Genomic DNA, 16450 nt, shown 5'->3' with positions numbered 1-16450 from the left:
CAGTGTACCTTTTAGATTTTAAAACAAAGCTTTAAAGTGATTCCGTAAGGGGCTGGCATTGTAGCACAACAAGTGACACAGCATCCTGCATGAGTCCAGGTGGAGTGCCATGTGTTTCACTTCAGACCCAGTTCCCTGTGAAGGCACATGGCAAAGCAGCAGAGTACAGGCAGTAGGGCCCGAGCACTAAGGCCCCTGAAACACAGGCAGAACCCACATTGAGTCCTAACTGCCAAGCCTGAGTGGGGCCCAGATCCAGTCATTATGACCCCACTTGGGGAGTGAATCAAAGAATGGACCATCTCTCTCTCTCTATCCCTCCGTCTTTAACTCTACCTTTAAATTAAATAAATAAGTACTGTGCATATAAATAATTCCCCAAAAGGTGTCTATTTAACAAATGGCCTACATTAGTACCATTATTCTATTTTTCCAAGTGATCCAAGAAAGTTTATTGTCATTTTAAATTAAAAATAATCTAGAATGTCTGTGGTAAAAAAAAAAAAAAACACCCTGAAATAAGTCAGAATAAAATTTTTAAAAGCAGGTAATAGGGCCTGGTGCAATAGCATAGTGGTCTTCGCCTTGAACACACCAGGATCCATATGGGTGCTGGTTCTAATCCCAGCGGCCCCATCTAGCTCCCTGCTTGTGGCCTAGGAAAGCAGTGGAGGATGGCACAAAGCCTTGGGGCCCTGCATCTGCATTAGAGATCCTGAAGAAACTCCGGGCTCCTTGCTTCAGATTGGCTTCATCTGTTGGCGGCCATTTGGGGAGTGAACCATCTCTGTCCCTCTTCCCGTCTCTCTTCCTCTCTGTCCCTCCTCCTCTCTGTATATCTGCCTTTCCAATAAAAATAAATCTGAAATAAATAAATAAATCAAGCAGTTAATAAATGTATAAGGAACACTATTTTACCCCAATGACTCCGTGGAAAACACTGAGTATCTCTTGTTCTGTGACTGGCTGATTAGTAGCTTCTGGGTTGGATTTAGATGCAGGGGTGAGCACAGAATTTATGTACACGTCGATCAGAGGAAGTAACTGAGGATGGAGTGGAGTGGAGGTCTCACAGAGCTGTCTATAAATCCAGTCCTAAAACAAAAGGTTAGAGACCATGTGTCAACTGTAGCAATAAGAAAAAGGCATGTGAATTTACAGAAGCACATGTATAGTTTTGTGCGTGATGAAACTATGGAACTCACTATTCATTCTAGGTAGCTCCAAATATATTATCTAGTTTTATGATTTTTTTTTTTTTTGGATTAGAAATACGAACCATTTTTGGATCCTAATGGAAAATATTTTCCAGCATTAGCTGAACCTAAAATGAGAATCTCAGCTGTGAGAGTAACTAATTGTTTTTAAGTAGTGAGAAAAACATTCTCAGCCCCAGTATTTTTGTATTCGGAGTATGGTGTGTGTTGCCATAAAAGTCTCACAGTCAGGAGGAATGCGGATGGTGATAGATCTGCACAGCAAAATCTCAGAGATTCAAGAAAGTGATTCATAAGCACTTAGAAAAGATTATCACTTCACTATCACTGATGAAAAGACTGTACAAATGTCAGGTACATATTAACACTCTTAATTCAAAACTCCTACATTTGATGAAAATAAAACCACACAGAAGAGGCAATCTAGTTAGAAAAGAATTACATCAAATCATTAAACACAATAGTACTGGGACTGGCATTGTGGCATGGTGGGAAAAGCCATGGCCTACAATATCAGTATTCAATCTTGGCACAATTTGAAACAGCATTAGCTAGGCAAACAGCACAAACGGATGCATTCTCAGAGAGAAATGCCATACCTTTATCGACACTTTGTGCTTGGTAAAGGAACGACTCCTGAGAAGCTGATAAATACAATGAATAGGCAAAAACCCAGTGATGTTGGCGCTTAGGTTGCTTGTAACAGGGACCCGAACTGCATGAGCTGTGACAACCTAATAGCAAAGACAGTATTAATACACATGGCCACAACAAATATAATACTAATTTATAGGTAGACAAGTGAGTTCCCTACAAACAAATCATGAAAATTGACTGTTCCATATTTTAATTGCTTTCAATGATGAAGAACTACACATACAATGATTTACATGGTTCCCTTTATTTTGCATTTAAACATTATACATACACAATGATGTAACAATGTAAAAAAATATCTAATTGGGCTTCTAGGCTTTACGGAAGCTATTTTATCTTTGGAATCTATTTTCCCATCCATAAAATGGAGTCTTACATTCAAGGATTGTGAAGGGGAACGCAATTTTTTTGGAAAAGCATTATGTGAATCACAAAGTACCACATAAAAATAAACAGGATGGGCCTGGCGTGATAGCGTAACGGTTAAAGTCCTCGCCTTGAACATGCCGGGATCCCATATGGGCGCCGGTTCTAATTCGGCCAGCTTCACTTCCCATCCTGCTCCCTGCTTGTGACCTGGGAAAACAGTTGAGGACGGCCCAAAACCTTGGGACCCTGCACCGACATGGGAGACCCGCAAGAGGCTCCTGGCTTTGGATTGGCTCAGCTCCAGCCATTGCGGCCACTTGGGGAGTGAACCATCGGACAGAAGATCGTTTCTCTTTCTCCTCCTCTCTGTTATATCTGCCTTGCCAAAAAAAATAAATAAATCTTAAAAAAAAAAAATAAACAGGAATTTTTATTCTCGAGATGTCATTCATAGACCTCTAACAGTCAAAGATTAATTTCAAAACTACCTTACATCTTTAAATTTAAAGATATAAAAAAATTAAGAATTCTCCCATATTCTGTATGAAATATTTGCAGATACATATGTGGTCACAATTGTTTCTGCTTTTCTACATGTATTGGGAGGGCTGAGAACATCTAGTATATGGAAAAGTATTACTAACTACTATAAAAAAAATTACCAGCAGAAAGTATTTGCAAATATTTCATTTTTAAGATGCAGATCTTTTTATACTTCACAATTTAAATAGTCAAATGCAAGTTAAATTAAAATCTTATAAACAGGGCTGGCACTGGTGCAACAGGTTAAAACCACCACCTGTGATAGAGAAATCCCACAGACAGTGCCTGTTTGCATCCTGGATACTCTGTTTTTGATCCAATTCCCTGCTAAAATACCTGAAAATGAAAAGAAAATGGACTAAATACTGCAGTCCCTCCCAGACATGTGGGAGATATGGATACAGTTCCTGGGAAATGGTTTGGACCTTGCCCAAGCACAACAAATGGCCATTTGGAAAGTGAATCAATATTGGCTCTGTCACTCCGCTTTCTAAATAAATGAAAATAAATCTTCAAAACTGTATATTTTCTAGGGGCCAGTGCTACAGCTCAACAAGCTAATCCGCCACCTGCAGGCACTGGCATGCCATATGGGAACTAGTTCTAGTCCCAACTACTCCACTTCCTATCCAGCTCCCTGCTTGTGGTCTGGAAAAGCAGTAGATGGCAGCCCAAAGCCTTGGGACCCTGCACCCGTGAGAGACCAAGAAGAAACTCCTAACTCCTGGCTTCAGACCAGCTCTGCTCCAGCAGTTGTGGCCACTCGGGGAGTAAACCAGTAGATGGACGATCTTTCTCTCTGTCTCTCCTTCTCTCTGTAAATCTGACTTCCCAATAAGATAAATGAATCTTAAAAATATACATATATAATGTATCTTAAATATATTAACTATATGTATATACAAAATTTATGTTCATATATATTTATAAATACATTTGTACGTTATTTTTATATTATATTATTTATATATAATTTATGTAGTTATAAATATATTTCATATATAAATAAAATATAACTTAAGTATATTTATATATTTAATAAGCTAATGAAAAATAAAATACCCATAGGCATATCCACAGACAAAAGTATTAAAGCTAAATAAGAGCATCTAAATCAAAGAATAAAGAATTGAAACACTACCTTGCAATATAATTAAAAATGAACTTACAGCCCAAAGATTTAACTACATTTATCTTATTTTCCCAAGTACAGAAATCCAAATAATTAAGGCTTATAAGTATTCTATCATCAATATCTAAGACTATATTAAGTATCTATTCAAAGCCTCAAAAATACATTTTCTTTGCAACATGCTTTGTAACCAGATTTCCTTAGGGCCTAAAGGCATGGCTCAGTTGGTTAATTCTACCCCTGCAAGCTCCAGAGTCCCATGTAAGGACTGGTTCGTTTCCCAGCAGCTCCACTTCCCATCCAGCTCTCTGTTTATGGCCTGGGAAAGCAGCGGATAATGACCCATAGCCTCAGGCCCCTGCACCCATGAGAGACCCAGAAAAAGCTGCTGGCTCTTGGCTTCAAATCTGTTCAGCTCCAGTTTGCAACCTTCAAGGGAATGAACCAGCAGATGGATGATATTTCTGTCTCTCCTTCTCTATAAATCTGCCTTTCCAATAAAAAATTTAAAATAAAATCATTAAAATAGATTTTAAAAAAAGAAATTCTTTAAAAGTGTATTTTAAGAACAATGTCTGGTCTAGCATTTAACATGCAGTACAGAATGCCCACACCTCGTCAGAGCACGTATTTCAAACCCTGCCTCCACTTATGATGCAACTTCCTGCTACTGTACATCCTGAGAGGCAGCAGGGGATAGCTCGAGCACTTAGGTTCTAGCTACCCTCATAGGACTTCCAGATCTACCTCCAGGCTCCCACTTTTGTCTTGTCGGTCCTCCATTGCAAGTACTTGAGGAGTAAATCAGTGTATGGAATATTTCTATTAGTGTCTTTCTATCTACCTTGTCAATAAATAAATCTGAAAATAACTAAGAGCATACTTTTAACAGATTATTATTTATTCAAGCTTCAAATGTTAAGTCAGTGGTAAAAACTGAAACGGCAGGGAAGCATTGTGGCATAGTACATAAAACCATTTCCTGTGACAGTAGCATTCCCAATAGACACTGGTTCATGCTCCAGCTATTCCACATTCAATCCAGCCCCCTAATATAATGGGAAAAGCTGGAGAAGATGACGAGTGTTTGGGTCCCTTCTACTTAATGGGAGCCCAGATGAAGCACCTGGCTCCTGGTTCATGGTCCTGGCTTGGGCCAACAACAGACATTTGGGAAGTGAGCCAGCAGATGAATGATCTTTCTTTTTCTGTCACTGAGACATTCAAATTAATAATTCGTTAAAAGGAAAAAAGATATTGAAAAGTGAAAATCTGCATTTATTGCCTACACAAATTTTTCACATTACTAAGAAAAAAATAAGTACCTGCTCAGTAAAAATTTCCTGTGTGAAGATAGTCTTCATCCTGCTCAAGGAGCCTGGCTTAATTACAATCTAAAATAACCAAAAGTACAATAGCATGTTAAAATGCAATACATGAAGCATAACTAATACTGGTGGCATTATTATCTAAAAATGGCTGGAACATATAAAATTAGTATTCAAACATAAGTATTCACTCTGCTTTAGAAATAAAGTCTGGGCGCCTAGCGCAGTAGCCTAGAAGTTAAAGTCCTGGCCTTGCACGTGCCGGGATCCCATATGGATCCGGGTGTATATCTGGATGCTCCACTTCTCTTCCAGCCCCTGCCTGTGGCGTGGGAAAGTAGTCAAGGACGTCCCAAAGCCTTGGGACCCTGCACCCACATGGGAGACCTGGAAGAAGCTCCTGAGTCCTGGCGTCGGACTGGCTTAGCTCTGGCTGTTTCAGTCACTTGGCGAGTGAACCAAAATATGGAAGAACTTTCTCTCTTTCTCTCCATCTCTCTGTAAATCTGACTTTCCAATTAAAAAAATTAAAAATAAATAAATAAATCTAAAAAAAATAGTCTGAAACCTAATATACTTGTGTTTTCCCTTAGAAATAAAACCAATATACAAAGGGCTAAGAAAACACTATTATTGTCATTTTAAATCAGTGGAAGGAAATAAAGTATGCAACATGTAAAGCTGTGTTAGCTACCTTGTTTTGTGGGCAGTATGAATATGCACAAAAATTTTTGTCATACACACAGTATCATACACCCAAATTAACTCCAATTGGATTGTAAATATAAAACAAATAGCTACAAAAAGTTAAAACAAATGTCAAAACCAAATTACAAAAAACAACAGAAGGAAAAACATGTCAAAGCACAACAGCAAAACAAAAATCATAATAGAAACACCTGCTATACTACATAAAATGATTAATTTTCACATGGCAAAAAACACTAGGCAAAAATCAATTGTAAAATTATACTTCACTTTCAACAATATTAAGAAATAAAAGATACAGGTGACCAACATGACGGTTCAGTGGGCTTGTCCTCCTCCTTCAAGCACTGGCATTCCATATATGGATGCCAGTTCATGTCCCAACTGCTCTACTTCCCATCCAACTCCCTGCTTGTGGCTTGAGAAGGAGGTGAAGAATGGCTCAAAGCCTTGGGACCCAGCACTCATGTGGGAGACTCAAAAGAAGCTCCTGGCTCCTGGCTTTGGACTGGGTCAGTTCCAGGCCACTTGGGGAGTGAACCAGCAGACAGAAGATCTTTCTCTATGTCTCTCCTTCTCTCTGTAAATCTCACTTTCCAATAAATAAATATTTTTAAATATAAATACATAAGACATGTCATCGACATTTTTCCTTTTCAAGGGAAAAATGTGGAAGAGAACAACACTACCACATTTATATTATGTCAGTACAAAATGAATCCAAATTTCAGTATTGAGTTACAAGCATGTCTTGAAATCAATGAGACATAATCTAAGGCAAAATGGCTATCTTTTACAGGGAAGACCCCTGTGAATCAGTGAAAAGAAAAATGAACATCTCTACAGAAAAAAAGGGGACACTAAAATGTTTTTCACACATACCCCTACACAGAACCTGCCAAAATACAGATTTGAAAAAGTACAGTTCTAACAATAAGAAGTTCAAAATAAGTGAGAACACTCTCCAACAACCAAATTTGCAAAGATTAAAAAAAAAACAGGGTAGGGTTATGGCTAATCATAACAGGTTAGAACAGAGAACCTCTCATACACCAATAGAAACGGTGACACAGGTGTAATCTTTTTGAAAGATAATCAGGCAACATTCATGGAACACCTTATCAAGACACCCTTTTATTTAGTCAACTACCTTCCAGAACTTGATCCTAAGGAAACAACGTGGGCCCAGACTCATGGCTCAGTGGCTAAATCCTCGCCTTGCATGTGCAGGGATTCCATATGGGCGCCGGTTTGTATCCCAGTTGCTACACTTCCCATCTAGCTCCCTGCTGTAACCTGGGAGAGCAGTGGAGGATGGCCCAAAGCCTTGGAAACTTGCACATATCTGAGTGACCTGGAGGAAGCACTTGGCTCCTGGCTTCAGCTCCAGCCACTGTGGTCACATGGGGAGTGAACCAATGGAGCGAAGACCTTTCTCTCTGTATCTCCTTCTCTCAAGTGAATCTGCATTTCAAATAAAAAATAAATAAATTTTCCAAAACTTAAAAAAAAACAAAAAACTGACAAATGTTTGAATACATATATGTGTGTAAACACCTGTGTGTACATGAAAGGTCTCCAGTTTCCTGAAAACTGTTAATTATGAAAAATTAGGCATGGAGTTTCAAAATTTTTACATCCAAATAAGCTTATTTTTAATTCTATTTCTGCGTGTACGTTTTGAAGTGCCTTCAGAGTTATATAAAAAGCCACTTTAGGGCCAACAGGTAAAGCTGCCACCTGGAACACTGGCATCTTGTAAGGTGTTGGTTCAATTCCTGGCTGCTCTACTCCCAATGACGCTCCCTGGGAATGGCCTGGAAAAAGCAGCTCAAGTGCTTAGAGCATTTCTGATATTTCTAAATGAAAGAATTACATTTTTCTCTTTTCCGTGCTTTGAAGATATCTGCATTGGACATTTACGATTCATACAAGTAAGTGTTCTCAAAGTGTCTTTTTTCCAGGAGCTCACGATGAAACTTCAAACAACTAAAACAGCACATGAAAATAATCGACTTACTCTGCACCACAGTCACACATCCAGTTTAGAAATACTTTCTTTTAGAAAGGAGATTTAAAAAACAAAATTACCTTCATTCCCAAGGTGGAACACACTAAGTCAATGATTGCGCTGAGCTGGTTGCTGTGAAAATACATGGCCACCAACAGTAACATCTCCCCAAAGGAAGCAGAGACACCAGAAGTGCTGTTCAAACAGAAAAGAAAGTGTGAAACTCCAAAGAGAATGACAACAACTTTCGCGCAGAAGAAAACAAAATGAGTCACCTTACCTCTCAAAGTAGGCTTCTTCTTTTATCATCCAACTGAGCCACATCACCATTAACTGCTCCTGCTCAGGGGTACTACAGAGAACATACCAAGCCATCACAGGTTTACATCAAATGTAATAGCAACTGAGTAAGAAAGCATTGTAAAATTATTTTTGGAAGAAATCCTTATTTCCTTCTCTACTGTGAAATACGAAGCCAGATTAACTACTTGCTGAACTGAGCCTGTGTCACTCAGATAGGAAGTGGTAGTTCTGGATCTCAAGAGTGAGGATCTCTACTCTCCTCAAGTTTCAACGGTCACAACCTCTCAAGATCTCACCTACTGCACGTAAAAGCTGGGCACCATGAGCATCATCACGTTCCTTAGAAGAGCAAATATTTGGGGGAATTAAAATGCTAAAAGAACTCCATTATAACTGATACTCATCTTACATTAAAAAAAAAAACTTCGTAAGTAACAAATTTGAACACCAAAAAAAAAATAAATAAATAAAATAACACTCATACCCTGAAAAGTAAAACTTAATTTACAGAAATTTTTATTTTTTTTAAAGATTTATTTATTTATTTTTATTGTAAAGGAGGATGTACAGAGAGAAACAGAGGCAGAGGAAGATCTTCCATCCAATGGTTAACTTCCCAAGTGACCGCAACGGCTGGAGTTGAGCCAAACCAAAGCCAGGAGCCAGGAGCCAGGAGCTTCTTCTGGCTCTCCCAAGCGGGTGCAGGGTCCCAATTATCGGGGCTGTCATCGACTGCTTTCCCACAAGCAGGGAGCTGGATGGGAAGCAGGGCTGCTGAGATTAGATCCGGGAACCATATGGGATCTTGGCACATGCAAGGCAAGGACTTCAACCACTGTGCTATCGTGCCAGGCCCTACAGAAATTTTTAAAGTAGAAATCAAAATTATAGAGAAAAGAATGCCGACTAAACATCCATGTCACCCAGTGGGAGACCTGGATAGAAGTCGAGGATCCCGGTTTTGGCCTGGCCTGGCCACAGTCAGTGAAGACGTTTGAAAAATGAATCAGGAAACAAAAAATCTCTTTCTGTAATTCTGCTTTCAAATAAATAAATAAATAAATCTTAAAAAAAAAAAATGCCAGGAAGAACAGGAAGAAGAAATAAGATAACGAGGAGGTCCTGACAAACTGCCAGACAGTCAAGGACTAAGAGTAAAAGATAAGAAAATGGAAAGAGATGGTACAATGGCTCTACTGGCTAATCTTCTGTCTGCAAGTACCATCATCCCTTATGGGCACCAGTTTGTGTCCCAGCAACCCCACTTCCAATGCAGCTCCCTGCTTGTGACCTGGGAAAATAGCGAAAGAAGATTCAAAGCTTTGAAACCCAGCCCCCACATGGGAGACACAGAAGTTCCTGTCTCCTACCTTAGGATATGCTCAGCTCCAGTCACTGTGGCCATTTGGGAAGTGAACCAGTGGATAGAAGATCTTTCTCCCTGTCTCTCCTTTACTTTATAAATCTGCCTTTCCAATTAAAAAAAAAAAAAAGAAAGAAAAGCAGAAAGTTCTAAGCAATTCTGAAATATATCCTGAAATCAGATTGTGGTAATGGTTAGCTCTGCAAATACAAGATATTTCAAAGATTTATAAAAAAATGGAATTAAAACGTTATGATGCAAGGGCACGGCATGATAGCCTGATGGCTAAACTCCTCGCCTTGAACACGCCGGGATCTTATATGGGCACCGGTTCGAATTCCAACAGCCCCACATCCCATCCAGCTTCCTGCTTGTGGTCTGGGAAAGCAGTCAAGACCAGCCCAAAGTCCTGGGACCCTGTACCTCCGTGGGAGACCCGGAGGAGGCTCCTGGCTTCTGGCTTCGGATTGGCTGAGCTCCAGCCGTTGCAGCTGCATGGGGAGTGAATTATTGGATGGAAGATCTTCCTCACTGTGTATCTTCCTTTCCAATAAAACTAAATAAATCTTAAAAAAAAAGTTATGATGCAAAATTCTTGAAATCCATTAATGCACACTTTCCATTTACTTTTTCAAGTAACTTTATATGTTAAAACACCATGTACAAGGCTAAATTTGGTTATTACTTTAGATATCAATAAAGGTTTAAAAAAATAGTTTCAGGGTATTTCACATGCTGTGGCACAGTGTGTTAAATCTTTGCATGGGATACCCACAAACCATGCCAGAGTGCTGGAGTTGGTGTCCCACCCCCACTTGCTATTGAGCTTCCTCTTAATAATAACCTGCCATCCACACAGAATACCTAAATGGAGTTCCATCAGCTGGTTCACATCCCATTGCTCAAAACCACCAGAGCAGGGACAAGAAGCTGCCAGGAGCCTGACCTCCTATGTGAGTAGCACAGACGCACATGCTTCAGCCATCATGTGTTGCTTCCCAGCCACATAAGCAGGGAGGGGCATCAACAGCAGAGCAGCTGAGATACAATCCTGCACCCTGATATGAGATGTTGGCGTCACAAACATCAGCTCAACCTGCAATGCTACATCACTGGCACCCATACATGCATTTTAACAATAAAAGTAGACCTAGAGGGCCCAGCAGCGTGGCCTAGCTGCTAAAGTCCTCGCCCTGAACGCGCCGGGATCCCATATGGGCGCCGGTTCTAATCCCGGCAGCTCCACTTCCCATCCAGCTCCCTGTTTGTGGCCTGGGAAAGCAGTTGAGGACGGCTCAAAGCCTTGGGTTTCTGCACCCGCGTGGGAGACCTGGGAGTTCCTGGCTTCGGATTGGCGCAGTACCGGCTGTTGAGGTCACTTGGGGAGTGAATCATCGGATAGAAGATCTTTCTCTCTGTCTCTCCTCCTCTATGTATATCTGTCTTTCCAATAAAAATAAATAAATCTTTAAAAAAAATAAATAAATAAAAGTAGACCTAGAAAAAAGATAGAGCAATTTACAAAGTAAGGTACCTGACCAATGTAGAAAAGGCCAGCAGCATACAAAAGGAAAGGGAAACAAAGCGAACCCCAGCTGGCGTAGCAGGAGGACGGCTTGTCATCAGCTGGAGTAACTGCTCAGCTTCTTCTTCTGTTGGCCTAAAAAGGAACACATTACTGGGTTTCACTTTTTAAAGTAAGGGCAGAAAAGACGAAAGCATAAACGCTCCATCATTGGAGATGCAAATTTTAGCAGATGTAAATCTTAAATTTAACAATGATACCTCACTAGTTAACATAAAAAAACCTTTGCCTTCCCAGGTTGTTAAAAACAAAAAAACACCAGGGCCACATTAAGTCATGGTCTGCAATGCCAGCATTCCATTGCGGAGCATAGTTCAAGCCCTGGCTGCTGTGCTTGTCCTGCAGCTCCCTGCCAATGTGCCTGGGAGAGCAGCAGAGGGTGCTCCAAGTCCTCAGACCCCTGCACTCACGGTGAAGAGCTGCATGAAGTTCTGGGCTCTGGTTTCAGCCTGATCTAGCTAGACCCACCAACTACAGCCACTTAAGTGAATCAGTGTATGCAACATTTCTCTCTCATTGCCTGTTTCTCTGTCCCTCCGTCATCCTGCCATTCATATATATTTTAAAGCTCATTTACAAAATAAAAAAAAATGTTGGGCAACTGCATTTACAGTGTTTATCCTCAGACACAAAAACAGGCAATCCTAACTTTGCCCAGTATTATAGGATCATAAAAATGACTCTACAAATTTAAACCCATACAATGTGATCTTCATAACAAAGTCTGTCAAAGCATTCTAAACTGTGTTAGTAATAACACATAAAGATGTGGAAAACACCAGTAAAACAAATATTTATATAGCACTCTATAACAGAAAAACAAACAGTGGGAACTGTTAAATTCTTTTGTCAAAAAATTATTAAGAGCACTTTAGGGCCCAGTGCAGTAGTCCAGCGGCTGAAGTCCTCGCCTTGCATGCGCCAGGATCCCACATGGATGCCAGTTCTAATCCCGGCAGCTCCACTTCCCATCCAGCGCCCTGCCTGTGGCCTGGGAAAGCAGTCGAGGAAGGCCCAAAGCCTTGGGACCCTGTACCCACGCGGGAGACCCGGAGGTGGCTCCTGGCTCCTGACTTTGGATTGGCGCACCTCTGGCCATTGTGGCTGCTTGAGGAGTGAATCAACGGACGGAACATCTTCCTCCCTCTCTCTCTTCTCTGCATATCTGACTTTTCAATATAATAAAATAAATCTTTAAAAAAGAAAACAAAAGAGACTTATAATAGCCACTGCCTTTCTTATTTCCTAATTTGTAAAACACACTAGGCATCTTCTGAATGCCTTGGTGAATTATCATATCGCTTTCAAGCAAAAAATAAATACATCTTTCTTTTTATTTTTTAAAAGATGCATTTATTTTATTGGAAAGGCGGATGTGCAGACAGGAGGAGAGGCAGAGAGGAATATCTTCCATCCGATGGTTCACTCCCCATGTGAGCGCAACGGCTGGAACTGAGCCAACCCCGAAGCCAGGAGCTAAGGGCTTCTTCTGGGTCTCCCATGTGGGTGCAGGGTCCCAAGGCTTTGGGCCGTCTTCGACTGCTTTCCCAGACCACAGGCAGGGAGCTAGATGGAAAGCAGGTCTGCCAGGATTAGAACCGGCACCCATATGGGATCCCGGGACGTTCAATTCGTGAGGACTTTAACCACTAAGCTATAGTGCCGGGCCCAATGCATCTTTCTAAAAAAATGTCACATGGGTTTACCACCAACATACAAGAAGTAACACAACCAACTACTTTAGTGCCTGTTCATTCACAGTGTGACTAGAAACAGATTTTAAATGATGCGATGCCCTGGACCACTGCTCACAACATCCACTATTTCTGTCATGACATATATCCTAAAGTATGTACAGCAAAATTTACATTTTGTATAATTATATGACTAAGATATCATGGTAACTGAAATTTGAATTATGTTGAGGAATCAATATTTAACTAAACCAGCAGAAACTGAAATTTGTATAATGCAAAATGAGCAATATATATATTAACAGTTGAGAATCTGACAGACCATACACTATTGTCAGGCAGGGCTAGTCTAAAACTATAGATTATACTTAACATTCCAGGCCTACAAACTGCTCTGGTCCCTCCCATATTTGCATTATTCTGTAGGTTAATTACATCCTGTTGGGAATGATTAGCCTTAGGACTTTACTCTTGACATAAGCTAGCTCACTGCCTTAGCTAAATACAAGACTCAAATGCTCAGAACAAAAGGCCTTTGGCTTGCTTTGGTGAGATTAGAGACAAGAGAGACAGGTAAAATATCAAAGGATTGAATACTTGAGTCCAGCGATCCCCATCAGTGCACAGTACAGACGTAAGAGTGCACTGGCTTTCACAACATGCTCTTCCTTCAGCCCCGAATACACAGACACATTGGGCTCCATGTCCACGTCAGCTTCCTCCACAATGCGGGTACTTCTTACTGTGGGAAGAATGCCCATCAGCTCCAGGAGAAGCTGCCTTCTCATTTGCCAAAGAACAGAACTGCTGGTTTCTTTCTTTCTCTGGAAAAAATGGAAATCATAAATGGAAGAAAGCACGGAACATTAAGGAGGCTCAAGCAGCTAAAGTTCACCTTAGGAGGCAAGTGATGACCCAAGTAGTAAAGTCCCTGACACCTACCTCAAAGACCTGGATTGAGTTCCCAGTTCAAGACATTAGCCCCCAGCTGTTGTGGACATTTGAAGAGTGAATCTCTGCCTCTCAAATAAACAAAAATATTTAAAAATCTAAAGCGAAAATAAATTTAAAAAGAAACCTCAAATATACCTTAAACACTTAAAATTGAACCATTTGACAAGGCTGCCAAAACTGCAGAATGTCCTTGCTTCAATAACATAGCCTTGGGCCTGGCACAATGCTTCAACTAATTCTCCACTTGCTAGCACGTAGATCCCACAGGGGCACCAGTACATGTTCCAGTTACTCTACTTCTAATCCAGTTTCCTGCTAGTGTGCCTGGGAAAACAGCGGCTAATAGCCCTGAACCCATGTGAGAGACCCAAAGGAAGCTCATGGTCCCTAGCTACAGACCAATCCAGCTCCAGCCATTGCAGCCACATGCATAGTGAACCAGTAGATGGAAGATCTGTCTCTCCTCTCTCTGCAGCTCAGCTTTCACATAATTTTTGCTTATTTATTTGAAAGGCAGAGAAGAGAAACAGAGTTCCCATCCTCTGGCTCACTCTCCCATTCCTTAGTTGCAGGCAGTGGTCATGATTCGGCTCAGTCAATGTGTCCCATGTGTTTTACACAGACCCAATCACTTGAGCCACACCCATTGCCATCACAAGTTCTGCATTCGTGAAACATGGAGTCAAAGCTAGACTCATGTCTTGAATCAAGGTTAACCTCATATGAAATGCAAATATCTTAGGCACTGGTTAAACACCTGCCCCTAAATTTATCTTTTCAGTCCATTCTCCAAGAACATTTTGAAGTTGCCACATACATAAAATGGAACTTCATTCACCCTTAAAAAGAACGGAAATTTTTTTAAGGATTTATTTTATTTTTATTGGAAAGTGAGATACAGAGAGAGGAGGACATACAGAGAGGAAGATCTTCCGTCCAATGATATACTCCCCAAGCGGCTGCAATAGCCAGAGCTGAGCTGATCCATAGCCAGGAGCCAGGAGCCTCTTCTGGGTCTCCCATGTGGGTGCAGGGCCTGAAGACTTTTGGATGTCCTCGACTGCTTTCCCAGGCCACAAGCAAGGAGCTGGATGGGAAGCAGGTCTGCCAGGATTAGAACTGGCATCCGCATGGGATCCCAGAGCATGCAAGATGAGGACTTTAGCCACTAGGCTACCATGCCAGGCCCAGGATGGAAATTGTTGATAAACACTAACAACAATACACTAAGTGAAATACGTCAGATAACAAACTGAAAAACAATGTGTGATTCCACTTCTATGAAGTACCAAAATGGGCATATTCTAGCAGAATAGGTGTTACTAGAGATAGAGGAAAGAGGGTTTCTGGTCAGAATGATGAAAATGTTCCAGAAATGGGCCAGCACGATGACTAAATTGACTAATCCTTAGCCTTCCCAAGCTCCAGCATCCCACATGGGTGCCACTTCCCTTCCAGCTCCCTGCTTATGGCCTAGGAAAGCAGAAAAGGATGGTCCAAAGCCTTGGAACCCTACAATGATTGGGAGACCTGGATAAAGTTCCTGGCTCCTAGCTTCAGACTGAGTCAGCTCCTACCATTGCAGCTATTTGGGGAGTGAACAGCTATTTGGGAGAGCTGATCTGTCTTTCTGTCTCTTCTCTCTATAGAATCAGACTTCCTAATAAAAACAAATCCTTAAAAAACGAAGAAATTGTTCCATATATTAAGAGTAGTGATTTACACAACACCAAGAATACAGTTAATATCAACTTAAAAGATGAAACAGTAAATTTTTGTTCTGTATATTTTACAATAAAATGCATTTTACACTTATTTCTGCACCTCAGAAATCTTGAGATTCCTAAAACTCTTTCAGATGGTCCAAAAGGGCAAAATGTTTCTCTCAAAACATAGGTTATTTGACATTTTTTTTTCCTGTTCTCACACACAAGTGTATAATGCACTCTTCCAAAGACTTTTATAAACTTGATGAGATTTGAAAAACTCTAAACTAATACCATTCTTTCACAAAATTTTTTTTGTTTTATTTTGGGAAAGTTACTTTCCACTAAAAATGTTATATTAAAAAAGAAAGTCACATTCACATTTAATAGGATTATTCTTTCTAAATGTGTTAAGTATTTCCAACATCTCAGTTTCAGTTTCTAATTATGGTAAACATGAGTACCTCAAAACCACAGAAACAACAACTCTACTATTCTTAGTGATGTTTTAAGATGTAAAGATGTCCCTGGATGAGAACCAGTATGAGAAACACTGGTCAAGCAAGACCATTCAATAACTGCAAGAATGCCCCAATCCACTACACATACAGATACTTAACCCTCTCACCTGCTGTCCATTTCGGATAAAAGTTCCAAACCAAGTCCGGACTTTCGCATTTGTTCCAAGAAGCAAACCACTAACGAAACAAACCAAGTCACTCACTCCATCTTCACAAGCTTCGTTTTTAGTATGATCCAATGTCAAAGCCACTCCCAGACCTGGCAAGTGACATTCTTCCACCTAACACAACCAAGAAAACAAATTAAACTCAAGGTCACACAGCAAAGGATGAGGAAATCTCACACACATTAACTTAGA

The 16450-nt window shown here is 40.5% G+C and overlaps 1 protein-coding gene across 2 annotated transcripts in view; it reads right to left on the bottom strand.

Annotated features, from left to right (window-relative positions):
• The window catches only part of INTS2 (integrator complex subunit 2), a 50413-nt gene that overhangs the window by 26164 nt on the left and 7799 nt on the right, over positions 1–16450 (bottom strand). For both annotated transcript variants that reach the window (XM_004590955.4, XM_058675647.1), the window contains exons 7-14: positions 16199–16372; positions 13508–13734; positions 11166–11291; positions 8246–8317; positions 8046–8160; positions 5244–5312; positions 1817–1951; positions 919–1095 (exon numbers count right to left, since the gene is read on the bottom strand). In XM_004590955.4, coding sequence (XP_004591012.1) covers positions 919–1095; positions 1817–1951; positions 5244–5312; positions 8046–8160; positions 8246–8317; positions 11166–11291; positions 13508–13734; positions 16199–16372 — 1095 coding nt within the window. The remainder of the gene's footprint in view (positions 1–918; positions 1096–1816; positions 1952–5243; positions 5313–8045; positions 8161–8245; positions 8318–11165; positions 11292–13507; positions 13735–16198; positions 16373–16450) is intronic.

Source organism: Ochotona princeps, chromosome 17 (genome assembly GCF_030435755.1).
Source record: "Ochotona princeps isolate mOchPri1 chromosome 17, mOchPri1.hap1, whole genome shotgun sequence".
NCBI lineage: Eukaryota > Metazoa > Chordata > Mammalia > Lagomorpha > Ochotonidae > Ochotona > Ochotona princeps.
This window is presented reverse-complemented; position numbering and strand designations above follow the sequence as displayed.